Source organism: Stegodyphus dumicola, chromosome X2 (genome assembly GCF_044657685.1).
Source record: "Stegodyphus dumicola isolate Sdum_Otavi_A_Nest chromosome X2, ASM4465768v1".
Lineage (NCBI taxonomy): Eukaryota > Metazoa > Arthropoda > Arachnida > Araneae > Eresidae > Stegodyphus > Stegodyphus dumicola.
Window position 1 is genome coordinate 55,673,360 of NC_140781.1, and position 19,887 is coordinate 55,693,246.

General features: G+C 34.9%; 1 protein-coding gene and 1 long non-coding RNA gene across 2 annotated transcripts in view; one reads left to right on the forward strand and one right to left on the reverse strand.

Annotated features, from left to right (window-relative positions):
- The window catches only part of LOC118182338 (uncharacterized), a 315,423-nt gene that overhangs the window by 107,002 nt on the left and 188,534 nt on the right, over positions 1 to 19,887 (forward strand). The gene's annotated exons all lie outside the window — the stretch shown is intronic.
- LOC118182337 (MFS-type transporter SLC18B1-like) overlaps positions 1 to 19,887 on the reverse strand; it is a 135,716-nt gene that overhangs the window by 88,749 nt on the left and 27,080 nt on the right. Inside the window, exons 5-8 of the mRNA XM_035351672.2 lie at positions 15,050 to 15,123; positions 10,822 to 10,969; positions 5,947 to 6,015; positions 4,142 to 4,229 (exon numbers count right to left, since the gene is read on the reverse strand). Coding sequence (XP_035207563.1) covers positions 4,142 to 4,229; positions 5,947 to 6,015; positions 10,822 to 10,969; positions 15,050 to 15,123 — 379 coding nt within the window. The remainder of the gene's footprint in view (positions 1 to 4,141; positions 4,230 to 5,946; positions 6,016 to 10,821; positions 10,970 to 15,049; positions 15,124 to 19,887) is intronic.

Here is a 19,887-nt window from a genome sequence, read left to right on the forward strand (position 1 = left end):
TTTCTCCAATTTTGTCTTCAACTGTGTCCATTCTTCCTTCCATAGCTTGGAACTTGTTTTCTATTATGCAAGTAATTTCTCTCTTCAATTCCTCTTGACCTACTTTCATTTCCTCCTTAATGGATTCCTAGCCCAATTTCATTTCTTCTTTAACGGATTCCTGGCCCAACTTCATTTCTTCTTTAACGGATTCCTGGCCCAACTTCATTTCTTAACGGACCTAATTTCTTCTTTAACAGAGTCTTTCATTTCTTCTTTAAATGTAGCAAAGGCTACCATGAATTGTTTTAACTGTTCTTCCATCGCTCTTGTGATTGGCATTCAATACCCCACTCCTGACACCAAAAATTGTTGCGGGCGTACGGGTTCGTTATGAAATGAATGCACAAGTCCGATGAAAAATGAACAAAAATTTATTATTATCACAACAAAAAAATTCTTAAATTTTCTCAAATTATCATGCAGTATTACAATATCTCACAGTAGTTATCTTTTAACTACTCAAATGTCCAATAGGACGTAATTCAAAACAGCTAAAGAACGCTAATCCGCGAATTCGCTACAATCAACAAGAGCAGTTTTCTAAACAACAACAAACTAAGCAACTACTACAAACTGAGATGTTTTCCTCCTTTTATAAGATTTTAAAATCACGCGCTAGAATTTTCCAGTACTTTCTCGAAATCAAAAAGAGATATTTATTTATTTAATGCACGCGCTCTTGTATTTTCAATTTTCCGGCTTAGCTTTCTTTTAATATTCGTCACTCGCTGCACTGCGCGAGAAATAAAACCATTTAATTTATAATTGAACTAACATTAGCTTTTTAAATACCAGATTCGTAACATTATTTATTTTTCTTGTTAATGATCTTTCAGTCCACCCTGAAGAATTATTACTGCATATAAGGTTACAAGTTGCATGCATAGTATTGGAAAGTAAGAAGTTATACGAGCCATCCGAAATGTGAATTCTTGGCCATACATCTTTGGAGCTATCAAGGCTTTCCGGAATGTAAGCAAAGTTAGTCTTTCTAGATTCGTACGGGCTCTTAAAATGATTCTCCGTCCTTTTGTTAACTACTTACAAAATTTAAATATTTAATACTTTTCTTTTTCCTTCTAAAGATAAACTTTCTGCTTCTGAAAATGGTTTAGTTTACGATAGAAATGTTTCTTCCTTTTTCACCAGGTGTCGAAGCCTATTTAGAAATTCCTGCCAAATTATCTTGAACCGCCTATTTCTCATACTATACTCAGGGAGGTTGAATGGCTTCACTCTACCGAGGAGAAAGTTCTTTTGTGTTTCACTAGTTTGTTATCTGAAAATTAAATAACTAGTTTGTTATCTGAAAATAAAAAGTCGGTATCGTAAAGACACGATTTGAAAAGAGTAGTAGCTCCCATTGCTGTTCCAGCTGAAAGGACTGGAAGTGCATTCCTTTTCAAGTGAACTTTGCTTTTCCTGATACAACCTCTGAGCTGGAGAGAGTGTGACCAATTAGGCCATAAATCTTCTCTTTGCATTTTCACCGCATTATGGAAGTTTGGAAAACAAGAAGCGACGAGTCTCACTCAGAGGCCACTATCTAGGCCACATTTAACCTGGACGAGTTATAACATATTTCTACCGACTTCTTATCATGCCTTCGTGGTGTAATGATTAGCACGCTCGGTGCGTATTCGAGAGGTCCGAGGTTCGATTCCCAGCGAGGGCAATGCATAATTTTCATCTCTCCTGCTTCGAAATAACCTAATATCTCTACAGTGGCGCCAGAACTAAAAACGGTGGTGGAAGATGATTCTCCATCACCAGGATTTGGCGATAAGGTCCCTTAATTCCCAGTCGCCCTTTAAAAGGGGGAGTATATAAGGTATTTCTCCCACCTTCTTAGCACGCCTTCGTAGGGTAGTGGTCAGCACGCTCGGCGCGTGTTCGAGAGATCCGTGGTTCGAGTCCCAGCGAGGGCACTGCACATTTTTCACATCTCATGCTTCAAAATAACCTAATAACTCTACAAAGTGTGTCTCGTTTGTGATGCTTGATGACATTTTTGAGATCGTTGAGTCTGTCTCCGGGGAAATGGCGAAGTGATTAACGTACCTTCACTTAGATCCTCTAATAATGTTTTAGAAAGTTATTGCTGAATAACAGCTCCAGAACCTTCATTAAAGAGTCTGCATCTGTTTGTTTTTCGTCTAGAAGTATTTGTATATGTTTGCGGCTTCTTCTAACACGATGTGGTCACATGTAACAGTTTGGCGACGAAGTCTGACTGAATCAACTGCGATATTATTTCAGACTGTTTCATGTACACGTCATAATTTCCCATCAAATGACTACGGTTTAGTAATGGGACGATAAGATTGAGATAGAGCATTATTTATAGCAGGTTTCAGAATTTGCTAAGCTTTTCCTGCTTTTTCCCCTAATATTTATAATCTGTGAGAACTTCTTGACTGAAAGAAGTGATTTCTTGATTAACGAAAGTTTTTTATATTCCTAATTTCTTCACTAGCTCAGACATTTACACTTTTTAGCTGTTTTCCAGATTTCTGTTGTACAACGACCATTTTCTTATTCAGAGAGTTTATAACATTTTTATTTAATGCACTCTTATTCTCTTTCGCTTCCTACGGGAAACTGCGCTAGCAGTCATTCTGGTATGTGCTTCAACAGAGTCCCTCTTTTCGGAAAGAGAAAAGGCAGTTGATTCAGCATTCCTGAGTCCCCTTTCCTGATCTCAGAAGTCTCTTCCCTTCAAGTAGCAGTCGTGTTCATTTCAATCACAATTGCGCCTCCACCATTCTAGTGAAAGACACTCAAAGAGATCCACACTGATGACGTAACAGCAATTGTTACGGTCTCGTAAGGATCTTTTGATTAATACTTAACTGCAGCTGACAATAGATGCTTTTGGAGGGATAGTACGGAAATTCTTCTTAACAAAGGAAGAATATATAATCGGCTAATTATATAGGAAGAATAATAACAAAGCCCCTCACAAAGCATAAGCTAAATTTTGTGAGTATTTAAACGCAATACCAGCCTAATTTTTGAACTGTCTAAGCAGAATTCTGATCTGTCTCAGCAGACTAATTCTGGGGTCACTCACGGCTCTTCGCAGCCGTTTATTTAAATCACGGCCAAAGTAGGGAGCGATGGCACTACCGTAACCTTCTAGAAAAATAGGCCCTAGACCTTAAAAATATATTTTTAGATATTTCCAAACTGTCACTTAATTGGTGAAAAATCGTCATCATACCGCCAAGACTCGTCTAGTCGTCAACGATCTATATTTCCTATTCTTCTTAAGTTATTTTCATAGTTTCGACGCCTATTAATCAAGATAAACAAGTACTACAAAATAATAAAGCATTTAAATCCACAAAAATAAAGTCAGTGCGCACAAATTAAAAGTTAAGCAAAATTCACAACAAATAAACATCAAATTACCATAAAAATATTCAAGTAAATAGAAATAAACGCAAGATAATACAAAATGAAAACGTACCACAGCAAACAAAAAACCAATAAACACAAATATTTGCATGAAAATATATAGCAATGTAAAAATGTACTATGTATATACACATTGTATATACATTTTTCATTTGCTCATATTTTTATTTTGTCCCGATTTTGCTCAACTTATAGCTCTGAGTATTTGCAGCATTTAAAGCATTTGTTAGACAAGAAAGTCAGTACATTAACAGGAATATTAAAATTGCTGTTACATTTGAGGAGTGAGACTTTAGCTTTGAAATTAACACCAATGTTAGATTAAATTTTGTTGGGTTATAAACATGAAATTTGCTTTTATAATGATAAATACAAAACTTTTACTTAATTCATTGAATAACGAATCGCTGGATAGTTTACTCTGAGTTTAGAAGACCTTAACGAAATCTTTAACTAGCTCAAGATAACTTTGATATTGCTAATGGGCTGTGTCACATATACCCTATAAATTATCCTCTGTGATTAAAAGTATGTTTTGTGTTTTTCCAAGTAATGTATTTCGTGGCTTACGAAGGTATTCGTGCTATATTTGAAAACAGAAATTAAAATTTCAAGTGACATAGACTAAATACAGGCTGATATTCCTGAAAATATGGCCTCAATATCTTAAAGTTTTCACCTGGTTCTGGTAGAACTATAGCTGCACATATAGCATTTAGAATCGTCAATACTCCTATGCCGTAAAAAGGTACGCTAAAATTGAGAACCTAAAAGAAAATAGAAAATATTATTAATGCTTAAAGACAAAAAAATTAGATTCTTTTAATAGTATATATATCGTATTTACTCGCGTAATATTCGCCGCCACGTAATAGTCGCACTGTGGTTTTGAAGCAGAAAAAATCGTCAAAAGTGTACATTAAATTGTGTCGTAGATTTCCCCGCATAATACTCGCATCTAGACTTTCACAATGAAAAATTGGCAAAAGAAGTGCGACTATTACTCGAGCAAACACGGTAAATGCAAATCCTTGTAATAAACAGAATACAGATTATCTTTGAGCTAATTGTTATCACAAAGTACAGTAATTTCTTCAAGCTTAGGTTATTGGCTTGTGTGAATTACTGAAAATCTCTTAGATTTCCAAACAACAAGAATTTCATTTATAAGAAAAATTATTTCAGTGAGGAAAAATACTTACTTTTTATGAGTAATCTGTTAGCGGTAATTATTTATATGTTATTTAGCAATTAAAATTTTACAAAGTGTGATTCATTCATCTGTCTTTTTCCAAATTCAAGCTTATCATTTTTCTTCTAATCTAACTGTATATATAGTATATACAGATTAAAAAATGAAGGTTAAACATTAAAATGCAATGATATTATGGATTAGTGAAGAAATGAACTTCGAATAAAAATATAAAACACGAAAATGGGCTTAGAAACAGAGGAGGAAACTCCATCTTTCACTTGTAGGTACTCGATCGATCCGACATGTACCTCCCCCTCCTACCTGAAGGTTTCATTCCTACGCATTTTATGTGTTCCGTTTCCGCCATTTTCATCTTAAGTTTACTTCTCCTTTGATCCACAGCATCATCACACATGACATAAAATCTTCAGTTCATAATATCATCACATACCTGATCTTTTAAACTTCCCATCTACCCTTAAGTTAGATTCTAGCTTTCAGCGGAATTAGGAATAAATATACAAAAAGAGAGAAAAATCTTTAAATTTAGCTCTTCTTTTTCATTCCTTTTTACACAACAACAACTCAGTTTGGAATTTTGTGCCTGAAAAGAAAATTACAGGAAAAAAAAGATCGTGGTCTTCTTCAAGGTCCTTAAAAAATGAAGTTAAATTTGATTTATAAGTATTAATTTTATTACCCTTGGGTCATCATTTCCAATATTTACTTCCTTTGCACTTGATTGCCCTTTCAATTAAACAGCTTTAATAAACACAGTGATATCTCTGAAGATCTCTTCTATTCAGCTTGGATATTTGATATAATTATTTAAAAGACAATAATTGTTTTAGAGCTATAGGCTAAACAATGCTACATGTTTAAAAATTCCTTATTTTTGCGTTTATTGTAACAATTTACTGTAGTTTGTCATGCATTTTCTGAAATTTTTGTAACTGATTTGTTAAAAAAAAATTGGAACAGTAATTTGTATAGGAATTTAGCTATTTCCCATGCAAAACTGAAATCAGTTCATAATATCTTACTGTTACTTAGAAACACCTATACATGAAAATTTTTTTAATCTACAGTGTTTAGTTTAAGAGATATGCAGCTTATAAATCAAAAGCAAAGTGATGAAACTTATATTAAAAATAAAATAAAAAAATAAAATAAAGAAGAAGAAGAAGAGAGGGAGTGGGTAGAGAAAACACTGCAAAGTTACACAAGTGATGTAAAGAAAATGCAAAGTTAATGCAGTGAAAAGTACTTTAAATGAGTATAATACTCACATCCGCTAGAGGTTTCCCACATATAGGTCCAATAATAATACCTAAAATTAGAAATTCTTGCATTCCTGTCTGAATAAACGAAATAAACAAAAATTATGTTGACATTTACTTATTTTAAGTAATGCTAAATAATAATACAATGTTGCAATTACAGTTTGACAATAATAATGAATATTCATTAATATATATTTGATTTACAAACTATTGCTAAGAATAACGCATTCAAGAACATTAATATTTGAAGTTAAATAATCATTTGCCCTTTTTTTTAAATTCAGTTTAAAATATGCACATTAAAAGAAATTAAACCCTAAGAAGATTCGAAGAATGTTAAAATATTAATATTAACGCTAAATCTTTTTTTTTTATTTAAAATTCAAACGAGTTAGTTGAATGTTAAAAAATCAGTAAAAATTACTTTGCTTCCCCTCCTCCAAATCCTTAAAATATGTTTAAAATTGAAGAGACCATTAAACATTTCGAAATGGGAAACGTGAACAGTCAGCTGTGCGCTCGCCGGAGCTCAAACCGCTATGGCAGTCACTATTTCAGATGGCACCCGGACCCGCTAAACACTTACACCTCGAAAACACACACGCGATAACTCCTTATATGAAATACGATAATTTCTTATAAAGTAACCAGGAAATCTAAAATCTGCTCATAAAACAAATTTTATTAAATTATTGCATAAAAAGTGTAAATATTTTTCCTTTCTGTTTTTGTACTATACTGATTAATCTAAGGAGTGGGAATTTGAAACTATGAAGAGTTTTCTTTAAATGCTTCGAAACTAACGTTACATTCTAATGTATAATAACTGCTTTTCATTTCATTTGATGCACAAACATACCATTATCTCTTCTGCTGAATTTTTCATACAACAAGTGTACCATATTGAACCGCCCACCCAACAGTAAGATTAATTGTGAATTTTTTTCTTCTTTATGACCATTTTCATTGTTAACGTCTTGTGTCTGTATAATATGCACACGTATAAGATAAAGGTCTTTGCCACGTTCATAGCTGTTTTTCCCCATGATTTATTAGATTCTTTTCTACAGTAACCGCTGTGATACAACTTACAACACAATAAATAAACAAATAAATAAAATTAAAAAAAATTTAAACAAAACCAATCAAATAAAAAATAAAATCTGAAAGCTTTCAGATTTTACATTACGCCCAAAGAGGCTTTTTTTTAACGTTCTGTGTGCTACCTTTATTTATTAAATATCAAGTTCTTCGCACTTAAACCATAAAATCCAATTCAGCAACAATGTCGCTTGAGCATATGTTTAGAATTTCCGATACACAATCTGGCGCGCTGGAAATAAAAACTTTTCTTTTCGTACAGTATTGCCATTGCTCGCTTTGAAATCGTTCAGTTTGTTAATAAAAAATTCGTTAAAGTGTTACAAACATTTATAGAGAACTAACGCAAAATGCCAAAACGAAATTAATAGCCCTTCTGGGCTAACGCCCTATGGGCTAAAAAAAAAAAAAGGAGGACACATCTATACATTCCGTTCTACAGGGCCGATTGATGGCATTTAATTTGCGTTTCTTCATGTCTCGAAAGCGAGACTTAAGGATGTATATTAGATTTATATATAGCATTATTCTAACATAAATATTTTGACACAAAATTGGACACTTTTTTAAACGAAATACCATTTTTTCCCATATTTCGAATTTATTATGCCAAAGTGCCAAGTTTTGTTAAAAATCGCATGACCAGTTTTTAAAAAATTAGCTTTCAAAACTTTAGCTCAATGTTCATTGAATTGTTGCTTTCAATGTTCATTGAATTTGGTATATATTTATTGATATCTCTTTTTTTTTTTTATTTAACTTACTTGATTAATTTTTTCTCAATTTGAAATTTAGTTTCAATCCAACTAAAATTCGCAGAATTTGCAAAATTTATAATTGTTATAAATTAATTTATAATTTTTATAAATTTTCAAAAACATTTTTGAATTATAACCTATACACTTTTTATCATCATTTTGAAGTAGATTGATTTCTAGGCATATCTACAAACAATTTCCCAAGATACACGTGAATTTATATATAGGCACGTTCTGAATTTTGGCATATTTGATATAAGCGAGAGTAACGCCAAACGTGGCTTACTCACTTTGCCAAAACTGTTTGAAAGAAGAAAAGAGGGACCTTGCTTTTCGCTCGTGCACAACGAAGAGAAAGGAAAATAGGTTACTATAAATTAAGAATTTCGCCAATTCTTGGCATGCTCTGGCATGTTGCTTAGCCGCATCCAGATGGCCAAGTGCGAGTTTCTCTGCTTATCCAATAGGTGGCGCTGTATTCTAACTTAACAGCTAGTAAAAGGTTTCTTTGCAGAGTTTTGTTTAATTTCCTTTTTACACTACACCTGGAAACATTAATTAAACAGCTCATCTACAAATTTTGCAACCGAGAAGATCCTTCAAGGAAAAACTAATAAAACTTCGGCCATTTCGTATTGTACTTTCCCTTGATCTTCTTTTTCTGTGCTGATCTTCCAAATTTAATTTGAATTGAATTTATTAATGAATATAATAACTATCGAATAATAGCAACAAGATTTCATAGCAAAGTAATGGCAAGATAATCCTTCATCATGCAGTGCAATAATGTTAGCAAATTTCGTTTGAAAATGCAAATCTTTAAACTAACACTGAAGAAATTCAAAAATGCAGCAGAGAATTTTCAACGCAAAAAATTTTAAAGCAACTAATAATCCGTCTCTAACAGGCATAATTCTGATGTCATAAAGAACCACAATGGTGGAAAAGTAATTAAACATTTTATTGAATAACTCTGCTTTTTATGAGCCATTTTTTTCTTTCATAATTTTTCAAGTACTACTCTTATTTTAAAACGGTTAAAACTTTTGAATATTATATAAAAAAATAATAAATTTATATAGAAATTTTACATAATTTTATACAAATTCTCTAAAGGGAGGTATAATTTATTAAATCTGGAATTGAAGTAAATTTTGAAAATATGATTATATGCTCAGAATACATATCTTTAACAGATGCTGCAGAACTTTTACATTAAGCTGCAGTTTAAGTAAAAATCATTTGTGTATTGATTGGAGTGGAATGTATTATTTGATTTAGGCAAATAACACTTTGGCTATGAAAATACTTATGAGACTTATTAATTATGAAAATTATTAATTACGAAATAAATGCTCATTTATCTTCTATTTAAAAGCCTATTGAGGAGTACAAATGATATCATTTTTACAAATTTTACATCTCTCTGTTCAGCTAAGAACGTCATGTACTTTTACTATCTTGTACGAAAAAAAGGAAGTATTGTGATCCAGAAAAATTTCGGATATCATATTTCAGTGGAAATATCCCTTTTGACCGTTTCCAAACCCATTTTGACTTTTTTTTTGCGTGACTTCCGTACGTAGGGACAGAATAAAGGTGTCTTTTTCCAAAACGGGTTCTAAAATTGATTCAAAAGGGATTCTTTTTGTTACGTCTGTACATACGTATGCATGTATCTTGCATAATTCAAAAATGATTCGCCGTAGAACGTTGAAATTTTGTATTTGGGACTGCTATAACATCTGGTTATGCACCTCCCTTTTTCATTGCAATCAGCAACTCTATATGTATATATATATTATAATATAAAATTGTATGCAAGCGTACATGCATAGTATAAACGTATATATACGTTTACGCACACACACATTTTGATATTTGAAGTATCTCTCTCTCTCTCTCTCTCTATATATATATATATATATGCATGTGTGTGTGAAAAATATAAAATAAGAAAATAAATCCCTAATAATAACATAATTAGCAATAGCTCTTTAAATTTCTTTTTTATATTTTTATATGTCCCTCTCCTAGCATCTGGAAAACATCAAAATTTCTCTCGACTGCGTCATTTCTGGATCAGTTCATACATACATGTGACTTAATAAGGCTCATGACATAACTAATTCGGAACTTAAACCGAAACTTTCTCTGTGTGAGCTTACTTGCTGGGTAATTGCGTACTTTCCTTCTTACCTCTGTTATCGCCAAGACTCTGCCTCGCTGCTCTCTTTCTACCGCAACAGGATGAAAAATGTAAATATTCTTGAATAGGCACGATTAGAATGCCAAGTGAATTCTGGCCGCAAATGTCAGTTAAAATAAGGATGAATATTTAATATGCCTCGACTACACAGTTCATTACGGATTCATCATTTTACACTCTACGCCATCAATATTGCTACTTTTTTTTTTTCCATTATATATACCCACTCCTTACACGGCCTTTGTTTTGGCAGTCGTTGGTCGTAGTCATGTACTTCCAGTTATAGAAGTGTTTTAAATGACGAAAATCTTCATATTTTGGCAATGTCAAATTAAAAAAAAAAGTAATTTTCGAGAAATTACGAAATATAACTTTTAATGCTGTCATATACAGCATTAAAACTATACTTATATTACTTACTATACTTATATTTGAGAGAGTTTTACATCCGTTATGAAAAAATAACATTATAAGAAGTTTGATTTCCTTACAACAAAAATTGATAGGGATATTTAATTTCAAAATCTGCAAGTTTTGATTTCATTTTCAATTTGCCTTGAGGATTAATTGATTAAATTTGACTAATTTGAGCAAATAAGTTTAAATGAACTGCAGCAAAAATGTACATACTAATTTAATAGGCCATACAAGGAAGTTATGTGGTGTCCACATCAGAAGGTTTTAAATTTATTGAGAAGCAAATAATAAGGATAAATAGCATACGAACTTTAGTTAAAAGGAATAGCATGCAAAATGGCACTACAGGGCTTATTTATTGAAATGTTTTATCACCATAATAAATAGTTTACTCACTCTTTTTCTTTTTGTGCTGTCCTTTTTCTTGGAAAACATTATAACGAAAGTAGAAGCTAGAATAACTGCTGTTCCAAAACCTTCTACTATTTGGATGGAAAAAGATAACGCAGAGTAAAAGGTCCCAGAGGAAATTCTGCTCAAGGTCCTAAATAATAATGAGATAATAATTTACAAACTTTTTCGATATACTTCTTGTTTAACAACTCATACAAATTGCACTTCCCGAAGTTTATATTCTAAAGCAGATTCATAGCTCAGTCATTTCCGTTAGTCATATAGTAAGAAATGCTCTACATTTTTCTTCTTTTTTTAATAGCGAAAAATATGTAAGGCTTTCTTATTGCAAACTTTTCTTCTTCCTATATGACTGAGCCATAAACTTACTTCACAATAAAAAGAAAACGTTTACTAGTTAAAGCCGAGAGTTTTGATTCTGGAAGGAATAAAAATTTAGTTCCTCCAGTATAGAACTGTATTACGTAAAATGTAAGTTATTGCATGACGTAAAGTTTCTAAACTATCAAGGGCTGTTTACCAGCGATTTCAAGCTTTTATAAGAATTTATTTCCCCTCAAATAGTTAGAATATGCAATGGAAACATCACGCTAATAATGAGTATGATATCCACTAGCTGAAATGCGTGTTCAACAGCAGCGAAGCAAGGTGGCAATAGTGTTGTTGATCGCTTATTGTGGCAGTAGCGGCCATTTCTGTCGGAGCTCTTAGAGGGTGCATGGCGGCACATTGCGACCTTCGATCCGTCGTCCCAACATGCCCTACACATGCTCTATTGGAATTCAAATCCAGTGATCTAACAGGCCACCACAGATGTAGAATAGTTTCACTCTCCAGATAACTCCGTACCACTCGAACTCTATGCGGGCGGGCGTTATCGTCCATAATTATCGCGTCGCAAAAATTATTGCAACAATAAAAAGACGCACAAGAGGGTGCAGAATTTCGTCGCGATATCGGACGGCTGTGACAGAACCACCAGAAATCACGTAGAGGTCAGTGTGGCCGTTCGTGTCTATCCCAGTCCTTAAGTAAGCTTCCTTCTCTGTAATGGTCTCTTTCGACGATGCTTGGAATTCAATAGCGTGTCTCTGGCTTTCGCCATATCACTGACCTTCTGGAGCCGTTCTGGATTTTAAATCGAGACTCATTGGTAAAGAGTACATGGCCCCATTGTTCTGGTGTCCAAATGTTACGTTCACTGGCCCAAATCAACTACTCTCTTTCATGCGATGGGGACAAAAAAACAATAAACCACAGGTCGTCGGGCATACAGTCCACCTTCATGCAGCAACTCGATTTGATGGGATATAGGCCGTCCTGCAGCAGCAGAGAGATGCAACGCAAGCTGTAGTGATTTACGCGTTTTCCACACAGCAACAAGAAGCGATCGTCTGCCATTGTGGTAATCCTTAGGCGTCCAACCCATGTCTTATATACGAGTTTTGATTCTTTTGGTAAAGGTTCCACAGCTTATTGATAACACTACGATGCACATTCAGCTCTCTGGCAACAGCGGATTGTCTTGCACCGCTATGCAACGTCCCGACAGCAGTCCAACGCATTTCATCGTGCAAATAGTGTCTTCGGCTCATGATTTTCGCTTTGGTTAGCTCGGATTACCCTGAACTATCGCTGCTTGCGAACTGAAGCATAAGTTCGACATGCCTTTTTTTAAGGCGTTGTGGTGTAACTGCGGATTGCGTTTGATGCTAATTTCGGTTGCCTATTAGCATCCGGCTATGCAACCTCTATCTCATATGTAAATTGTATGTTTTAATTCCCCTTTTTACATTTATACCTTTTCTTTTATCATTTGTTGCTTATTTTTTAAGCATGAGTGTATTATGACTGAGCAAGCTAGACCTGAAGGAAGGAAGACCTTCTCGAAGGTTTTTTTATGGGAAACCGACGTGTATTTATGTATGATGCATGGGGCAAACCTCGAAAAGTCCCACGTAGCCAATCCATTAGCAGGTATTTGAGTCCTGATCGAATTACCAGTGATCAGCAGTTTTACTGCTCCGCCGCTGATAGAACTTTTAAGTAGTTAGAATCAAACTATAACAGGTACAGATATAAGTAAGTGAGTGAGACATCAGGATTTCATCATAGGTTATCCATGTAAAGTCTTACTGCACTAACTGTGCAGCTCCAACCCAATTTTGAGAGAGAACATTCCGGGAGGAGGCCCAAGTGTCTCCCTCTTCCCCTGTAACCAACCACTTGACAGAGCTTTTGGCTCTCGTGTATTTTGAGTGCCTCCTTGCGCCCATACATTGTACACTTACAAACATCCATTCTTTCTCCAGGATTTGAACTCAGACCCATCGGTACGGCAGTCAGCATTACCAACCATTGAGGAATTAGCTTTTCAATTTTGATGTTCATAGCATTATGATTCAGTAATTTTACTTATGGTTCAATAAATGCCGTCTGAGCTGCCAATCAGGCCCCTGGACTGTAGCTGGCTGATAGTAAAAACTCCTGATGAGATCGCGTTCCAATTACGCATGGTTATTTTATATACCTGTACCGGAAGCCAACTCGGTTTACGTCACTAAATACTATTCTGTCTGGGCGTTGTATTGGTTAAAAGTTCAAGTCCGTCTATGACTAGGTTGACACCACATGATCTTAAAGGATTAAAGAAGAAAATCCTAAGCTTCATATAGGGCAGCAAGTTTCTTATTTAGGTACGTGGACTATAATAACATATATCTCTATGTGATAATAAGTTTAACAGTTCTCAAAGAAATTTAAAGTTTTGTACATTGTGACATGTATTTAGGTAAGTATTATGGGAGAATGGGGGAAAAATTGAAAAATGTCGCTGTATATGTAAATCTTAGAATTGTGTACAAAATACACTTAGACTTTTGTTCAGCCATGACAGTTTGGGGTATTAAACAACTTTCAGCAGCAATGGCGATGTATGGGTGTTAAATATTTAGCTGCATTAAGTCTAAAATTATTCTTGAGATACTTCGACGTCAAATTATTATAACAGAAAGGGAGCGAATACCCTTCTGCTAATTAATTTTATCAGCGTAAAATTAATTAGAGCTCTAATATCTTTATCTTTGTTAAAGAGTTTTGATTTAATTCCGTAGGAATATCTAATTTTTATGCCCAGAAGCCAAAAATATGCCATTGCTCCTCCTAGTTTTATTCCTCATTTTCTCAGTTTCTTTCACATGCCGTTGGTAATTAATTATCTCACGAGTGAGCGAGACAAGGATGCTACTAAAGAAATGGCGGATTGAGTTTTATTCCTGGAGAAATGGATTGGTTGCTTGGGATTTTCTGTAGTTCTTTCCCCATTAGTAGAATGCAGAAATATTAAAGTCCAGTAGTTGAAAATTCTCCAAGGGAAATATATCTTATGACAAATAATAATAATAATAATAATAATGCTGATGACGACGACGATGACGATGATGATGAGAGGGAGAAGGAATCGCCAGGCCAAAAAAAGGCTATGTAGTAACGCTCTTTCGGGTTTTTCTATAATTAATGATATAGGATTTTTCTCATGCTCTCATTAACAGTTAAAATTAAATAGAGAATTGATCTTTTTTTCATTGCATCTTAATGACATAGTAAGGGCGGAAAACAAATAATTCGTAACTTATCTTCCAAAGCTGCGTAACAGCAGAGATGAATTGAAAAATCGTTTTTGACCTTCGGTTTTACTTTCACACATAAATTGCTTTTGATTGCCCAGGTAACGTTATCCACCAGGTAATAATTAAGATAACGCAAAAAAAAAGCTTAACGGTTAAAAAATATATTTTTACAATTTAAACAATTTAAATATTTTAACTTAATAAATTAGTACAATTTAAATATTTTAATTGCAAAGTTACAGTTTTCCTTGACAGTTATCCAATCGAACAGTTACCTGATTGACAGAGCTTCATCTAAAATTCCTTCCTACAAACTAACAACTATAGGATTGTAAGAGTACGAAGTTTGTTATAACGGTTAAATAACGAAGCAGAATTTACCCAAGGAGAAACGAAATTTCCTTGAATCCTGGTTATAATGTAGTTGCTTGGTTTAAAAATCTACTTCAGGAAGTTTAATTTATCCCCTCTTTGGCTTTAAAACGATCAATCAAGCATACAATGGGCTTTATGATTTAAATATTAAATATCAAGCTATGGTATATTTTTACAGTTATAAAAGTCTTCAATTTTACACTTACCCAAATAGTATTCTGCTTCCTCCAACTAAGAACAGACCCATGGTCGAAGACATTCGAATAACAACTGAAGCCGCCTGATTAAAATAAATAAATAAATAAAATAGTAAATGGCACTGATGAGTATGATTGTTAGACTTTTTGTTAAGGTATTTATTTGTATATCACAATTTTAAGAATAAAATCTATCTTTCATTATATGCAAGGAAATTCTACTTTTTAAAAAAGATAATGAGAAAATATGATACACATACAGTTTTATATTTAATATAATGTTCTGTAAGTTACCAACATCAAGACTCGGGTCTCAGTTTTCCTGCTTGGGAATCTAATATAATAACGTCAATCCCTGAGAAGAATGCGTATTAAATGTACAAGCGTGGCTAAGTCCTAGGCCGGGTTTTAAAGAAGACAAATGAAGTGCTTACCTCAGGTGAACAACAAGAAGGAGATCAAACTACTTGCAATAAATTAGAAGGTTGTCCACCTGTGACCGAGCGACAAAAGCCTCTGAACTTTGGTATTTCTATCCGGGGCTCGGATCCCGGCCGAATGGGTTCATTGCGTTGGCGTTTTCGTGTTTTTCTCCGTGTGTAACATGGATACGAACCCGTTTAAATTAAAAAGTCCTCCATGAGGCATCCCTCCCTTTCGGTGTAGTGACTAATGGCGCAGCACGCAATCAAATTTAAAAAAAAAATTAGAAGGTCATTTAAAAAAGAAATTACACTTGTTAACCTTCAGCTTTAAAGCACATAGAAAAAGCGCCATTTTAAAACACTACATTTAAAGAAAATTTATAAGCGTTACATTCTTGATGCAGCATTTCAGTCTAAGTATTCTATAACATAATGCCAATTCTCTATTTTCATTCACAACGTCATTCACAGCTGTGAATGAAAATAGAGACAACCAGCTACATTTTGGTTTATTGTTGACTCAGAGTACTATCAAGGTAATATTATATAAAACTAAATAAATTAGTTTGCTTTATTTCCTCTTCTTTATAAATATCTTAAGAGCTGCAAAACAGTTTTTTATGTCATACTTGTTTCCATTATTTCTAAGAAGAATATTAAAAAATAGTTTGCGTTACTAAAGAATCCAGATGAATTAAAAACAACCAAATTTATGATATCTTTTTATTCTTAGAAGTGATTAGATTTATCTTCACACAACATGACAATTTATTGTTGGAACTAAAGCAAAGAGTCTAATTAGTAAGTAATTGCATACATGAAATTTGCTTAGAAAATCCATGTCGCCAGTATCAATGATACCTACCTATCTTTCCTTTAGGTACAAGCTCTTCGCTGAAATTTTAACAATTATAAAAAAGCATGTTGAATAACATACACTGGTGTGCAAAAATTAAGGACGAAGTCGAAAAATTAGCATATCAGCTGAACGAAGAGGCAGAGCGGACAGAAAGACCAATCAGGAGATTAAGCAAGGTGATGTACGGTAGCACATGCGCAGATATGCAGGTAGACGTAATGGGGGAGTATCTGAGTAGTATAAAGCATGTTGTCGATGTAAGATCAGTATTTCTGGCAAAGAGATTGCACGCCGTATAGCAGTTAAAATCACACCGAGTTGCTGCCTCAGCGAGAAATGGCGAATAATCAATCTGTTAGACGACAGTCGAATCATTGGGAAGTTGGAGGAAGGCCGTAGTGTGACAAGTGTGGCTGCAGAGTTCGGAATTGCTCACAGCATCGTTTCACGACTTTGGAGACAATTTCAAACTACAGCAACAGCTATCCGGGGGGTTGAGTAGTGGTCGTCCACGAAGAACCACACCCGCAGATGACCAGTATATTGCCTTAACAGCCAGAAGAAACAGGCGGCAGACAGCGGGAGAAATCGCTAGACACACGATACAGGCGACTGGACGACCGATATTGCGTTTTACCGTGGCCAGAAGACTGCACGGTGGTGGTCTGTTTGCACGACGCCCTGTACGGTGTGTACCTCTAACGCCTGCCCATCGGAGAAAGCGTTCTCTGTGGTGCCGGGAACACCGGAATTGAACAGAAAATGAATGGGGACGAGTACTCTTTACAGATGAGAGCAGATTCACTCTGAGTAGTGATTCTCATCGCATACTCATCTGGAGAGAGCGGGGAAGCCGCAATCATCCCTCGAACATCATTGAAAGGGACAGGTATGGAGGTGGCGGTGTTCTCGTTTGGGCAGGCATCATGCTTGGTAGTCGTACAGATCTTCACATCTTCGACGCAGGTTCAGTCAACGGGACCCGTTATTGTAACGAGATTCTTCTTCCATATGTGCGTCTTTTCAGAGGCGCTATGGGTCTGCAGTTCCTTTTCATGGACGACAATGCACAATGTCATCGCACAGTAGCTGCCGAACAGCTCTTAGAGAGTGAGGATATTGAACGTATGGATTGGCCGGCACGATCTCCGGATCTCAATCCCATCGAGCATGTATGGGATTTTCTAGGCAGACGCTTGGCAGCTCGTACCTTACCACCAGTAACGATTCCGGAGCTTCGATTGGCGCTGCAAGACGAATGGGCAGCAATGCCTCAACAACTCATTGACACCCTCATTCTCAGCATGGGCAGACGCTGTGAAACCTGCCTAGCAGTCAGGGGAGATCATATCCCCTATTAAAGACCGGATGTTTCTTGCTGGACACCCATCACAGGGATGTTTCGGCCTTCAGTCGCATCGCGCTCCATGCTACTTTTTCAATAAAGCTTCTTTTTATCCCTCTGATTTCTCTTTTAGTAAGTGTTGCTTACATTACTCATGTCCTTACGTATTGGGGATCTTACGGTATTAAATGTGTTGATTTGGAAAGCTTTTGTACAACGTTATATTGAAAAAACCGTCTCGTCCTTAATTTTTGCACACCAGTGTATTGCCCCAAATTACGCTATTCATCTAAAAGACTTTTCAAAGACTATCTTTGTAGTCTCCATGCTACTTTTCTGTCTAGATGTCTGCTATGTCTAGAAGTTTAACTCAATGTCCTACAGACTGATTGCTAGATTGATAAGCGAGTTATCGCTCTAACCTGAATTAAGATTACAGAGTTTTAAGAAAGTAAAAATAACCTTTTAATTCAATTCTTGTAATTACTAGAAGGGACTGTTTGTGCTAAAGACGAAACTCCTCCACTTCCGGGTATTTAAAGTAACGTAAAACTGAAAGTTGGCGTAAACTAGTTGACATTTCATCACAAGTTGAGGAAAATAATTAATAAGGAAAATAATAAAGTTTAAATTTGAGACTACACACAAAACAGTCTACTTAAGCTGGCTCAAGTAATTAAGGTGCGCTTTTAAGATGGCCTAGCAAAATGGTTGATGCTGGAACAAACTTTGGCTGAGCTGATGCTGCAAGGCTCACTTTGTAAATGCTAAGTTATTGTTGAACGTGAAGAATCTTAAGAACTGATAAGCGAATAATCGCTTGAGTTCATGTGACAAGAAACAACAAGATGAAAGGGTAACCTTTATTATTCAAATAAGATTTAACAGAACTCCGTCTTTGAGTGTACAATAAAAGCCGACACTTGGGCTTGAACTTAAGAGGCTAAGAAGTAAACTAAAACTAATTTAAACCTAAAGAAATATAGCCGAAGCTATCAAGATTCTAACCGAGTTGGCCCCTTAACGCTAATTGACTGCGAAGCTATCAAAGCCCTGAGTACGGCCGAGCGCAATAACAGCTTTGAGAGAGAGTAGCCAAAAGGCGGACGCGCGCTAATCAGAAACTCTGATTCTCTCTAACTCAGCAAGTAAAACTTCGCGGTTAAATACCGTTCTTCCTCAAAAACGTGCGAGTTGTGGGATGAAGATCAGAGGTTTGGAATGAAAGAGTTAGCGCGACATCCCTTGTTGATATCATTCCAGTCTTCTTTTGACAGCGTAATCTTAATTAACTTTAATATTTTAAACCTTTTTGAAAATTTGGAAATAGAATTTAGAATTGTAGTAACAATATAGAAAAGGCAATGAAAAATTAGCTTCTGAAATTAAAACAGCTGGTTGACATTTCACCACAATTTGAGGAAAATAATACTTTGCTACAAAATGACTTAGGTAATAATGATACAGCTCTTATGAGGAGCAATGCGTGAAAGCTTAAAAAGTGCCCGAAGCATTTGAAAAAAGTTTCTTCTAAAGGTAGGCAGTTGGTAAATTTTTCCATCAATACCCCTGCCAAATTTCAGGGAACGAAATGGTTTCCAGTGCAGCTGGCATGTTTTCCATTCATACATGTATAGCTGCACAACATCGGTCCTTACCATCAAAACGTCTTGAATTAATGAGCAAGGCAGCTTTAAAAATTGTGCTTTAGTTGTTTAATGCTTTTATCAGTCCGATAATAATACAGTGACTTCAATAAAAAGATAACTAATGAATGAGTAACTTCTAGTGTTTTGCGGTAAATGTTGAAAAAGTAATTAAGAACACAAGTGTGTTGCTTAATAAACAAGAACAAGTTAAATATGTTCCTTTAGAAACCACAGAAACTGTTACATTTCCTGAGGAGAAAGGCAGTATGAGAACTCAAATGAAAACTGAAACTTGCGTTTCATTTCCTACCGACTGAATTTGTCACCGACTATCAACAAATTTGTCAGAAAAGTGCTGCATTATTGAACTTACGGACTTTAAGTATACAATAATGCAGTTAATCCGCAGTTAACATCATACGCTTTGTAATTCCTAACGAGAATTACAGTGGGTGTTACTTTTTTACCTTGGTAAGTTTTGTGGACAAGCAGCCTTTCGTTTATTTGAAATGACCCAGCGCAGGGACAGAACTGCAAGATTTTAATCACATAAAAAAATCAAAGATTTT